General features: G+C 40.0%; 1 protein-coding gene across 4 annotated transcripts in view; it reads right to left on the reverse strand.

Moving 5' to 3' along the window:
* clstn1 (calsyntenin 1) overlaps positions 1-9,660 on the reverse strand; it is a 46,183-nt gene extending 36,523 nt beyond the window's left edge. For 2 of the 4 annotated variants that reach the window (XM_054775737.1, XM_054775720.1), the window contains exon 1: positions 9,390-9,660. In XM_054775737.1, the coding sequence (XP_054631712.1) occupies positions 9,390-9,471 (82 nt within the window). In that variant the 5' untranslated portion in view covers positions 9,472-9,660. The remainder of the gene's footprint in view (positions 1-9,389) is intronic. The other 2 variants (XM_054775745.1, XM_054775730.1) reach the window with 1 other exon arrangement.
* Between the last annotated feature and the right edge of the window lie 4,778 nt (positions 9,661-14,438).

Here is a 14,438-nt window from a genome sequence, read left to right on the forward strand (position 1 = left end):
TTAATTAAATTTTATTTTTTATTTATTTATTTTTATTTATTTATTTATTTATTTATTTTTATAATTTTCTTTGTTGTGCTTAAAAAAAAAAAAAAAAAAAAAAAAAAGGTCATTATTATTATTATTATTTTTAATGTTCTTTCTTTTTTTGGGGGGAGGGCTATCTCACCGTTATCTATTATGTGTTATCCTGACTATCACTGAAAACATGACATGGAATCCAGGAAGTGAACTACATGTACTGTACTAGATGTAGAATGGATGGGGGGTAGGATTAAATAAGCTTTGCTTCTTCCTACTCCTTTTGGACATGTGGAACTGTCAAAGAATGATTCACGAGATGTATTCCATTGTAACCTTCATGTTCAAATAAACTAAACCAAACCAAACCAAACCAAATAATGAGTCCTCCTGTAGGCCTCATACCTTGAAAATTAGCAGATGGGATGTCAGCAAATGTGGGATTCTATGGTTCCAGTTGTCTTTTTTTACTAGAGGGCATCTCTGAAATGATTTCTGAATCATTCTGAGCTAGATGAAGCTGCTTCCAAACACCAAGAGACACTATAAAAGGCATATCTGTAAAAAGTATGCCGTCAATAGTAATACTATTAGCAATAGTAATACTCAATCCTCAATTTTAATGACAAAACAACGTTATAATAAACTATACACATGTAAAAGTCAGGGTCCTATTGGTACATAGGTTTTTTTATGACGTTGCAAATGAATTAATCTTTTGAACGCATATTGTTTTGAGAAGCCAAACTCTTTACTTAATTGTCCTCAGCCAGCAACTAAGTGGAACTACGTTCATCACAGAAGTCTGACCAGAACTGGACCTAGGGGACCAGGTTGGGGGTAAGTTAATGGACTTCAATGCTGATGGGGATGTCATGTCAAAACAATCCAAACTATCACTTTAAATACAGGCATCATGTCTGAATTGAAGAGTTATACAAATACTGAGAATTTAAGCAAATATTCTTTGGTAAGATACTCAAAAATCAGAGCAGAGAGCAAGAGCAGAGAGCAAGGTTGTTAAGTGAGCCCTGCAGGATCATCTGTAAGTTCGCGTGCCAGGCAACAGCATTTGTTTGTCTTACATGTAATTACAACCGCCCAACATAGGGTACACCCACTGCGACCGTAGAGCTCCTCTTAGGAGTAGGGGAGGTTGGTGCGGGTCTGGATGCAGAGCCTTGAAGGCAATTCAATAGCGTCTCTGTGCAAATGGCACAAAAAGGCCAGTGAGAGTGAAGAAGTGAGATGTCGGAAGAAGCTGGGTGTCGTCGACCTGCCCGAGCAGGTTACACCGTCTGGTGGTAGGGTTCCCTTGATATGTCATTGTGGACACACCTTCACATCAATATTGAAAATGTATCATGCACAATGTTGCTTTTCACTACAATTAGAAACCATCCATCCATCTTCTACCGCTTATCCGAGATGGGGTCGTGGGGGCAGCTGCCTTACACTACTTAACTAATCATTATACAGTAGTTTTCAAACGCCCCAGTTTTCATATGATTCCGTTCGTCTGCCAAAATTTTGCCTCGGTATTCATACACTATCTTGGTTATAGTTAATATTGTGTGTATAAAAATTGTTCTATTTTACCCTTTGGCATGTTTAATATTGTGATATTAATGAATGTTTGGACTGACTACTCCCACCACTGCATCTTGGATCACACACCCAACTCTGAATCTTGCGACACTTAATTTACACAATACTACACTATCCTGTAAGGCTCATTTGTTACACAAACTAGTCAGTTTTCCCATGTATCAGTTACAAAACAAAAAATTCCATGTGTTGGTGACTCATGTTACTGATGCACTGCGTGTCCAACTGTGTTCGTAACGTGTCTTAATTACAAAACGTGCCTGTTAGCATGCGCCCCTAGGTCCGTTGCCCCTCTATGCGGTAATTACCAGTTGACTCTGTAGTTCTTTGTTCTTTGCTAACTAACAGTTATACCACGTGTCTGCTTTTTTTTTTTTTTTAATCGAGTATGGCTGCAAAATAACCCACCATGGGGCCAAAGACAGTGCCAGGACTGTGATAAAAAAAGGTGACAAATACTATTGAAAATAACATAGTACAAAGGTGTCTGTGTGGATCTCTATGGGCACCTCACGATTAGATCATAATTACAATTCAGGTGCTACGATTCAATTAAAAATCAATTATTAAATTATTCATTAATTTATGTACAGTATATTGATGCATTTTTTACAAGATATAATTGTTTCTCACTGAATAAGCATTCATCATGTGCAATTCTTAAAAACAGTGCATTTGTAATAAGAAACAAGAGTTTAGTTCATTTCCTATATTTTATTAAACTAATGGAAATGCGTGCAAATTGGAAAGTTAACATTTCAGTCACATTAGCACCCCTGTGTCTTTCATTCCTTCTCTCGTTCTGTCTGGAATGGATTCATTGAATTGACATTGCATCGCAAGATTCGGTTTTACAGTATATGTCCCTTGGAAACGAATTTATAACAAAAACCGAGGTAGCACTGTATTACATTTCAATCAACAAAAGCCCTCACATGAAATGTTTCTGAAACAACAACTTCCGGGTCATCTGTTACAAAGTTAATATTCACAACTCTACGACCCATTCTTGACAGTTCACTGACTCCATTCAACCCGTCAAGGCACCAATAGAGGTAAGTCATCACCACTCCACTTTGGCTCCACTATTCTCAGGGCCTGCCTCTTTATGCGCAATGGGGCGATTTCCACCCAAAACTGAAAGGCTTTAACAGTTTGGCCCTTTCTGGCGATTATCTCATGTTCTTTGAGGTCTTGAGTCGTGGAGCTCTAAACAGAAGGCACATTGTGAGGTGCCATGTAGAAATCCAGACCCACAAGTCTGACCCTAAAATAGTCCTTTGTTCCACGGGAAACCCGCTGAAAAAGATCAGCTACCTTGTAAAAACAAGAACTCTTCTGGAAGGCCAAGTAAAGTTTGGGGCAATATGGGCCAAGATATTTGGTAATAATTACACTGACATCTTATTAATCACTGTTTTTATGACATTTCATAGAAAATTACTGAGGCAGTACCTCTAGATCTCATTTATGTATATACTGAAAATTCAGTGTTTCCACTAACATTGTTATCAACTCCACAATTCAATTTTATTTTATTCCATCTAGTGCCAAAGCACAACAGAAGTCAGTCAAGGATACCTTCATTTATTGCATGTAGTTTATTTACACAAGTGCATTTCTGTCTCTACACATGGTCGTGCATTTACATTTTCTCCTCTGCTTGCTGTATTGCGTGTGGGAGAGCAATCGCATTCATTAAATGACACGACTATATGTTGACTTTACTGTGGGTGATTTCTTTCTGTTGTTTTCTATTATAAAAGGTGGTTATCAAATGGGACTGTCAAAGAGCATTCGCAATACAGTCAGTAACCAAATGTATCATTCAAGTCTGTTAGGCGACTGACAATGTGGCAAAACTGTGAAAGATACAAAAGAAATCGCTGACCTTCAAATAAATGCAGTTCCATCAGTCACAACCGCCCACACTGCCTTGATGATAAATGGCTGACAATTAAATTATTTTCTTTTCCGTCTGATAGAAAGGTGATATGTTGAACATCTAGCATTGTAAGCTATTAGACAATGTGCTATAAGACATGATCAGGGCACTCTAACTAGGGGTGCATCGATAACAATTTTCTGGCTGATCACCAATCATTAAAAAGCCTGACCTGCTGATTCCAATTTTGGTCGATACAGATTTTTTTTTTTTTAAACAACTAATAGCATACACCTTCATAGTTCAAATCTAATTTTATTGAAAAACATTCAACAATACCTGTGAAACAATACAAACATGTTTTAACTGCATAAGATAGTTCTCTCAAATACTGTCTAAATGAAAAGTTTGAAATTACAATGAAGTTATTTAATATTTAACATTAATTTAATAGTCCTTTCGTCTTTTATTTTCCACATTTTAAAATCAAACAAAACTTGCACAACATGTGACACTACAGACCTGATTTGAGCCTTTTCCCAAAAATAAAGTTAACAGTGAGTGAAAACGGTTGGTCTTCCAATGCCATGAATTCCATAATCTTTCCTCATAGTAGTTTTGCTCTTTTCACTGCTCATGAATGCTTAACAGTTGGGCGCTGCCTAGCTCTTTGCTCTGGCTAGCTTTAGCTTTAGCTCAAAACAATATGCGTTCAAAAGATTAATACATTTGCATCACAAAACATGACATTCCCATCAGCAGTGTAGTTCATCAGCAGTGATTTAGCCCCCCAATTGGTCCCGTGATGAGGATCGTAGTTCCGGTTAGTTGCTGGGGCCACTTAAGTAAAGAGTTTGGCTTCTCAAAACAATATGCTTTCAAAAGAGTAATACATTTGCATCACAAAACCGTTGCCCAAAATAAGTCCACCCCTAAATCGCTTGGCGTTACGTTCCCTCTTCCGTTGTATCACTGTGCATTATCACCTGTCCATTGTTGTTTATGTGATGAAGATGGCTGCGACGCTTGCGTCACATACACATACAGTGGACAAGCGATAGCATGCAGTGATACGATAAAAGAAAGAAAGTACTGAAACGCCAAACGATTGAGAGGTCTGACTTTTTTTTGTGATGCAAATGTGTTACTCTTTTGAACACACTGTTTTGAAAAGCCAAACTCTTTACTTAAGTGGCCCCAGCAACTCACATGGACAATTACTTCTGCATCAATAGATCACAGAAAGTGGCCAACAGAATAGCATTGCCAATCACAACACACTCACAGACCAGAAGTGGAAGTGAAAATTTCAAAATAAGAGTCTCCGCATACACATGCATAAACATGGAAAATGTTTATGGTAGAGCCAAATCCATCTGTGTTGGTGAAAATGAATTAGTGGCGGGCCACTACTAAGAAAAGAATGTATGTAAAACGCTGGGCACTCCTCGATGTTAAGTCTACTGTCAAATGTAATGATCTTATCTGGCTGGAGGGCACACAGTGCTAATTTAGCAGCATCAGAAAGAGAGAACAATAGTGTGGTCACTGCTGCAAGCGGTCACAGTCTAAATTTATCTTAACACAGCAAAATGACATATGCCACATTTATCGCCTACAGGCTAAAAGCAGGACAGAATCAGCATGTGTAAAATCATGAGTAAAATTCGTATACCAAGTAAAACAATATTTTAATTTGAATTCGTAATTACGCTGTTAGCAAGGAGAAACCTGCCAGATGACTAAACAATTAACTTTGTGACCTTGCTCAATGTTCTCTCCCCAAAGTATGACTGGGGACAAAGCCTTACACATTGCATGTCATAGTTGCGTCACAGCAGCCACAAAGCTAATCTAATTTTACTCCAATTAGTTCATTTGATGATGAATGACACTGGTACTGGCCTGTAGCCACATTTAATTTTGTCTGGTGTTTACAGAAGTAAATGTGAATTATTATAAAAATTTTAAAAAATAAAAAAAAATTTACAGCAGCACCAGCTAGCTACAGTCAGCCGGTCACATGACCAGCTTTTAACAGACTCATTTTCTGGCGCAGATAAAACTACCTGATATTTAAAAAAAAACAACAACAAATGAAAATTGCAATGGCATTCATGACAAATGTTTATCCACCACATTATTATTAGCTAAGCCTGGAAACTGCCCTTGATATGCTTGAGGTCAACCTGAGTGTGCTTCTGGGGTCACAACATAACTGCAGAGGAGCTGCTGCAACAACAGATTCAGGACGAGCAGCCGAACCAACATCATGCTGACAGAACACAAAGCTGGGCCAATGAAATACAATCCAGCTCCCCAGATGATGATTTCACACTTCTCTTTGGCTGATAAGCACAGGGAAGCCTGCAGGTGTACAAACATCTACAGACTAACTTTTTTTTTTTACTAGGAGCACTGTGGCAATTAAAGGGGCTCACACCGAAATCGACTTGCAAAGTCAAACAAATTTGCAAACAAATTTCCTCTCATTTTCACTGTATTACTGATCAATACTATTAACCCCAATACCGCCTTCTTTTCACACACATCGGCCCGCCTTCTTCTATATGGTGTTTGTTTCCTTTTTTCCTCTTTAGCAGTTAATGTTGCTTGGCAAACTACCTCATCTGCATGTTACTGTCAACTAGTGGGCTGAAACGTGGAGCAAAAGTTTGTCAGTAACAAAATATTCATTATTAATCAAATCAAATCCGCAAATTAACTGGTAGTGCTGCCAACTTCTGCAAAAGTAAATAATATACACCTTGTTGGCAGGGCCCACCAACCCACCTGTTTTGAGGGGGGGATAAAATAACGATTTAAATATATTTCTCATAGAAATCTGTCCTGCTTAACCAGGACAGTGTAAAACAGTATACATTGAATGTCCATGTTTATAATAGCGCACAGCAGGTTTATCCAAGTGTTTTTATCGTGTTTTATGTGACTGGCAACATTTATATTGTACTTTATTTACAAAGCACATCTCCACTCAAACAGTGTGTTCATTGCCTTTATGCTATTTTGTGCTCATTTGTCATTAAATACAGGAATGTCTGAATTGAAAAGTTGAAGCAAATATTCTTTGGTGAGCTACTCAAAATCAGAGCTGAGGAGCAAGGTTGTGAAGTGACACAAAGGTACGTTAGCACGTACCACATGAATGCGACAGCCACTTCACAGCCATCTTCCCTGTGGGAAAAAAACAAGCTCCGAACGAACTGCATTGCTTGTTTATTTTAAAGACAAAAAGTCACAGTGGTTACAAAGAACCAGAGGCTAGCCGGAAAATTATAGCTAGCTCGCTGCTGCCAGAGAGACAGAACAAAGTGACAACCAGGCAAAATTTCGAAACAAACATGGTAGAAAAGTCGACTGAATTCATTTGAAACAAGAGTAATCACACACGCTGGCATCGATAGGCTTAGACTGTGACAAGCAGTCATCAATTGACTCATTGACATTTAACGGACTATTTTTTCACGGTAAGAGTTCCCGGTTCCCCTTGTCAACAACATTTATCTGGTCGCACATGCACGAGTAGATGAAAAATTTACTCGTGATGTCTCATATTTTAGTTGCTAAATGTGACCATTTAGTCACAGTCTGGAGCCCCAATCTATAGGCAGTGTCAGGGATTAGAAATATGGCCTAAAATCTCAGAAAACCATACAACACGCAAAATAACCACCATAAAACACGCAAAATAACCACATCTGAAGCTTTGCCAATGTGGTAGGACATTGTCGGGGCATTCATTTTAAACACGACAGGGCGGGAGAATGAAGTCTCAGGTGTTACACTTCACACCACTATTCTGTCATTGTAGAATATCCTGACACACAGGCGGTATCCTGCCTCTGTTATGACTCTGATACTGCCTCAAACGGGAATAGATGGGGAAAAAGTCGCATTTTAGGGGGAAGGTTTTCATCGGTTAAAAGTGTGAGGCAAACACTAGATATCTGACTTTAGATTGGCTCTGCCACTAATGCGTGCTTGCTTAACCAAATCAGATGGCGCCTTGTGTGGAGCGATGCTGGAGACAGATGTTGCAGCTGGCAGGAGAGAGAGAGAGATGCGGCTGCATCTGAGCCGAAATAACACAGTTTGAAATCGGTTTCGTGATATCGGCCCGTCGAATTTAAGTAAAGGCTGAGACGATATATATCAAAAGTCCAAATAGCGGCCCTGGCTGGGTCGACCACTAAATACGACGTCAGAGAATTTAAAGCAGAGCGATTTGTGAGTTCAGATTTTTTCGAGGAGGCATTGTCATCCAAATGTACAGTATTACTCTGCTTTAGTCTTAATACACGTGCTTAAAACGACATCAAAATGCATAATCTATCATGATCGTTTCAAAAGCTTCCCGCTTCCCCCTCCCTTCTCATGCAATGGACTATTCCATGTTACTGCACATGTGCACATTGATTCAGGAAGAGGAGAGTAAAACAAACTTGTTGGTGCGATTTGGAAAAAAATGAAGCGGAGGTTGGAGCAGAGAAGAGGGGAAGGCGAGACGAAAACAACCATCCATCCATCCATCTATTTTCTATGCCGCTTATCCCCGTTAGCGTCGCAGGGGTATGCTGGAGTCTATATACCAGCTGACTTTGGGCGAGAGGCGGGGTACACCCTGAACTGGTCGCCAGACAATCACAGGGCACATACAGACAAACATTCATTCACACTCACATTCATACCTATGGACAATTTAAAGTCAGGAAAAAAGTCAGTTTTTTATCAAAAGCAGGAAAAATTTGGCCTATTTTCTGCTGCCCACACTGTGTACAAGGATGTGTTGGAGGGCCCCAATGACTTGAATTGTCTTGGGCCCTCATATGACTAAATACTCACCTGATGACAACTAAATGCAGGAGGTACAAATGGTGGTGATCCAAACTAGAGTTACAGTAGATGGAGCTTGCAATTTGACAGTCTACTTTTTATTTTCTGCACAGTGCCTTTAAATGGAGTAATGGAGAACGAGGAAAATTGAACAATGGTAATAGGGTTGGAGGTGCTCCCATCCATCCATCCATCCATCCATCCATTTTCTATGTGCTTAATCCTCATTAGGGTCGCGGGGTATGCTAGAGCCTATCCCAGCTGACTTTGGGAGGGAGGCGGGGCAGGAGGTGCACCGCCTGCAGCAAATACAGAGCACTATAACGCACCCCCTGAGTTAAATAATGCTCTGTCCGTGATGGGGAATTATCGCGACAACAAAGACCAGCACGAAGAAATCTCCATTGATCGTGATAAAAATACAGGATGGATCATCCGCAATGCGTAGCCTAATATTGTGGGGAGGCCTAATGACAACACTAAATACGAACGCTTTTTGTTAAGACTCAAAACAAGCACCTTATCCGACATTTAATACACATTAGTCAATGTATGAACGTACTAAACGGGTAACAACCGATGCGTTAAAATAAGCGTGCTCATTATTTATTTAAAGCATCAAAAAGACGAAGCGATGCAGTCGAACACTAAAAATAGACCGTTACCAGATGACAGAAAGGGTTCGTTTTGTGGCCTTTGTTAAAATTAAAAAACACCATACACGTGCTCAAGGTGTTTTAAAACACAGCACTTCACAGAAGTATTGGCTTTGGTTCGGAAATAAAGCTGGTATGTGTGTGTTTTTGATGAAGCATCGCGGCATGCACTTGCTGCGGCTCAGGCATCTGACCAGCTCTTGAACAGGTTCCTCAACACGCATCCCTCCTGTCGTAACCTTCAGCTGCACAAGAGCAACCGGGCGACTCGGGGAAAAGGCAATTTCCATTCACAATGACATAAAACCTGTCCGACATGTTCCCACACAGCAAACATTGCGGTGTATAAATCCCAGCTTAGTTACCTTTAGCCGCATCCAGCACACACACCAGCGCCAGGACCAGTCCGACGGTGGATGTAAAGAGTTTATTCCTTCGGAACCGCATGCTGACTTCGAGCTCAGCCACGACAAACTTTTAACACACACACCCTTTTTGTTGCTGTTATTCTTCTCTTGAGGGTTTATCTAATATGAAAAATAAAAAGCGGTGGATGAATCCACGGTGTTCAGCTCTAAGATGGCCGTCGTCGCCACCCGGGCTCTGCTATCCCTTCAATCACCGCTTCTCTAGCAGGTTTGCACTCTGCTGCGTTCAAAGACTGTGGGAAACTACGGTTACTCAAAGTTTAATTTCGTTAACACATGAAGGTGCAGGAATAATAACACTATTTACTGAAACAGGATCATTCAGGATTATGGCAGATGCAGTTTTGAAAGTTTATGTACAGTATATCCTGTACTTAGTTAGATTATATCATTATTTATTTCTAGATTATATCATTATTCTTTTATTTCTGAAAAAGCTATCTACAGTATATATTAACTTTCCTACTTCACATTCCTTCCTGATTAAAAATGTTAACACAGGAAGTAAAAACAATTATTAGTAATTTCTGAGAGATGGAGAAGGGGTAGGATTAAATACACTCTGTTTCTTCCTACTCCTTTTGAGTTATGTTGAGTTATGTTGAGTTATGCAAGTGTAAACATGTAATGTTCTTTAATGAAAATTCATTAAACATGCTCAACCAAACTATAAGCATAATCTTATGTGATTACATGGTCATAAATGGGAGCTAAAGCAGAGTGCCTGAAGGCAACATGAGTCCAAGACCTTCCAGTGACATCAGCACTGTCATTGTGGGTGAGCATGCAGCTCGTTCAGCTGAGACACTAAAGTAAGATCTAGGTTGCAGAGAGGAGACCAACAAATGTCTTCTGGAGTCACACTGGGGCCAAGAGGCTAAAAAACATGCTACCCATGATCATGTTAGCGTGAAGAACATGACTGCCTCGAACACACTACACTGGTGGTGGTAAACTACATCCGTAGACCTTATGAAAATGTGACTAGCAATTTGCGCCAACAGCCTCTCCGACCACCACTAATCGTTCACATTTATACACCAAACATTCATTCACATTTGGAGGCAATGTTGTGAAATGTCGTGTCCAAGGACACAACAGTAGTGACTGGGAAACACATCTATCATGGAATAAATATACACCACACACCAAAATTGGATTATTTTTGCTTGTTTGTAAGCTTAAACAGCACCCCCCCATACACACATTATAAATAAATAAGAACCGGAGCTGCGATCCAATCAACACCCTCAGACACGGTGGCACCCCTGAGGAGAAAAAGATGCAAAAAAATCAGACTCATGAGCACTGAATAGTAGTAATGCATATTAAATTAATGCATATTTCTATTCAAAAGTGCATATTAAATTGCATCCTCACAAACTAAATATGTTCACATGAAAAGGAAAACGGCTTAGAACGCCTTGCCTTGACGTGTACATGATAATACATTGAAGTAAGTCAGTGGGAACTGCAGCAATCACAGATAAATAACTGGGAATGGACATGTTAGTGTGTTGCCACAATGAAGTGGCAGGCGTATAGAGACCAATTGTGGCCATCAGGGCAAAGCTGAGAACAACAATTGTGTGTTTGTCTCCACTTTGGCAAGACATGAAGTGGCCGGGGCAAAGTGGACGCATCCCCCTACCCCTCCCTCACAGATGTCCAGCAGTGTAGGGAATGGACAGAGTGGCCATTATCATTCCTATGGGAATACAATGGGCCGAGGCAACAGGAGGGCTCGGAGGATAGGTGTGAGTCATCAGAGAGTGATCAGAAAGGTGCGACTTCCTCCAAAACCATCTTAGTGCCTGTTGTGAGTGTTGGGGCTTCTGAAAGCAGCTTCATTGTTTTGTGTTTGTTGTCAGACTGAAGAGTTCATTTGCAAAGTAGACAATAGGACAAGAGCGACCCTTCTTTTCTTTGGACACTACAGCGGATTCAGTTTTGAAGGTCAGTCACATAGTGTTGCCTTATATACACAATCTACATCAGGGTGTCAAACTCAATCGCACAAGGGGGCCAAAACTAAATGCCTACTTTAGGTTGTGGGCCGAACATGGGCTTCACTTCTAAAACTGTGCATGGAAATCTGACTTCAAATCTGCGTACGCCAGAACCCCAAAATGTACGTAAGGACCAAAATATTCAGACCTAAAACAAAGTGGTGTATGCACACATACATGCGATTTTTGTTCTTCACCTGCTGTCCAAATGTGCGTATGCAACTCCACACCACATCACGCCCTCTCCACGCCATTCAATTCGCCATAAATGGTCAATGCAAAGTGGCTCATGAATGCGGCATCTATATTTAATGATTTAATAACTGCAGTTCCTCTAAATCGGGGTTCTTCTGAATCCTAAGAGGAAGAAGCGGAACTTCCCCAAAACTAGGGGTTGGAATCTCTGGCCACCTCACGATTCGATGCAATTATGATTCAGAGACCGGCGATGTGATGATAGAACGATTATCGATGCATCTTTTTTGTGATCAATAGTTTTAATTTTTTAATGCATAATTTTTTCTTATATAATTCCTTTTTACTCACTGTGTACTACTAAAACAAAGCATATTTGTAATGATCCACAATTAAAATAAACATGAAACAGATTAATTTACTTCCATTATCTTAATAATTGGAAGGTTACATCTACCAACATATTTCCCATTGCACAGAACCGGCAGGAAAAGTAAAGTGCACCAGAAGCAAAATTAAAACAAACTCCAGCATATTCTGAATAACAAACATAAAAAATATGCTATTATTCATAAATAAATAATAATAAAGACTTCTGAATTGAAAGTAAAATTCTGAGCATAGAATATCTGACAAAAATTATATTTTTGCTATATAGCAAAGTCAAAAACAGCTTTTCATGCAAAATATAGATTAGTGTACCAGCAGCTCTCATACAAGAATAATGCTTGCAGACTTCAGTATATTATGAATAACCAAAAAAACTAGGCTGCCCTTATTCACAAATAATACAAATGAACAGGCCACAAGAAATCAACATGCCTCTGCAACATTATTGAACAGCTCAGCCATATTCGCACCCGTATAACTCTCATTCATTCCTCTCGTTTGTAGCAGATGAGACGCTAGCTTCCAGTCATCAGTAGTGAAGTGCGCTGTTACGGTGACATAACAGCGCCTTTTCCGAGTTGGGTGGAAAATTAGTTATCACCTGCTCGATGGCTCTCTGGTCAGCAGCAATGTATGTTATTTCCAAGCACAACAAAAGAAAACCACATCATTTGTGGAAAAGGAATGAGTACGTTTATGCACACGGCCCTGACACTTATTTTTTTTAATAAAATGTACAAAGAAAAGCGAGAAATGGAGCCAATATGTCCTTCGTGCTCCCATTTCTCATTTCCCAGTATGCTTTGATGTAGTTAAAATGATCACTTTTGTCTGTCTTCTGCTTCTTTAAGGTGTTATTTTGTACGAACAGGGTGTAATAGTTAAAAGTGCTGCTGTTTTTAGTCGTGTACAGTTAAAATTATTTTGACTTTTGGTCTGAATCTGGCACCCTTATCAAAAATGGTTGTGAATTTCGTGCTATATACAATATTGTTTCCACTTTCAAAATTAAAACGCCAGATTATTTCCAGTTTACACTGGAGGAATAGCTTAATTACACAGATCGCTGTAAGCACTTTGTTTGATAATGTCCATGCGGCGGGCCAACTCAATGCTATTTTCCAAACAGTTCCGCAGACCGGATGAAATTGCCGCTTGAGCCGGATTTGGCCCCCGCTACCGACTGACTTGCCCATTCCCCAGAACGATCCAATCCAAATGAGCACCTCTGGGACAACATGCATCATCACATCCATGACACAAATCAGTTTGTCCCCCCATTCTGTATTCATACAGAACAAAGTTGCTTCTTGAGGATGAAACTTCAGGTTGTTTCGCTGAATCACCACAAAATTTGGTACAGATCTTCAGGCAGCTTTTTACAGCACGTGTCTGTAAAATTGGAGCACGATTAGTTGAAAAACATGACCACCAACAAGCACTGTGTTTTTGTAGGGGCACGGCCGTGACTTAGCAGCTAAGTCCATCAGTCACTGACCACTTGAGTAATGATTATAAAATGATTATAAAACTTTGAAGATATCTGTATTACATGTAAACTAGCATGTTGTACAAGGCATTTTGGGAATAACCCACAGCGGGCGCCACAAATGTTATTTAGAGTCCATTTTCTATGCCGTTTGTCCTCATTAGGGTCGCAGGGCTGACTCTGGGCGAGTGGCAGGGTACACCCTGGACTGGTTGCCAGTCAATCGAAGGGCACGTATAGACAAACAACCATTCACACTCACATTCATACCTATGGACAATTTAGAGTTGCCAATTAACCTAACAGGCATGTTTTTGGAATGCGCGAGGAAGCTGGAGTACCCGGAGAAAACGCATGGGGAGAACTTGCAAACTTGACACAGAGATGTCCAACGGAGATTTGAACCCACATCTTCCGATTTCCTGACTGTGTGGCCAACATGCTATTACTCGGCCACCGTGCGGCCTGTTATTTAGAGTCATCTGAAAAAAATAAGAGAGAATAAAAGAGATGGCGAGAAATGCATGTACAACGTTAGTTTGACTCAATGAATGTAGTGAGCACCTACTAGCGGGGGATACGATAACACTGCAGTGTGTAGTAGCAGCAGACAGATCCCTCCAATGACCCTGCAATCATGCACATCAAAGTGGCTGTGACTATGAAACACTACTTCTTGTGCATTCTCTATTTCCTGTCTTGTGTCTAAACTGCTTATGCCATTAACAACATTTCCGTATCTAGCAGTAGACTTGGGCTAATTACCGACATGGTGATTGTAATGAATTCCCTATGCGTGGTTTTACATTAAGGGGCTGTACAGGCAAAATGCTGATTGTTTATTTTTCAGTATTTAATTAGTCCAGGGAAAAACATTTTTGCTCTGAATATCTTCACAAGGGG

The sequence above is a fragment of the Dunckerocampus dactyliophorus genome, chromosome 1, assembly GCF_027744805.1.
Source record: "Dunckerocampus dactyliophorus isolate RoL2022-P2 chromosome 1, RoL_Ddac_1.1, whole genome shotgun sequence".
NCBI classification, from domain to species: domain Eukaryota; kingdom Metazoa; phylum Chordata; class Actinopteri; order Syngnathiformes; family Syngnathidae; genus Dunckerocampus; species Dunckerocampus dactyliophorus.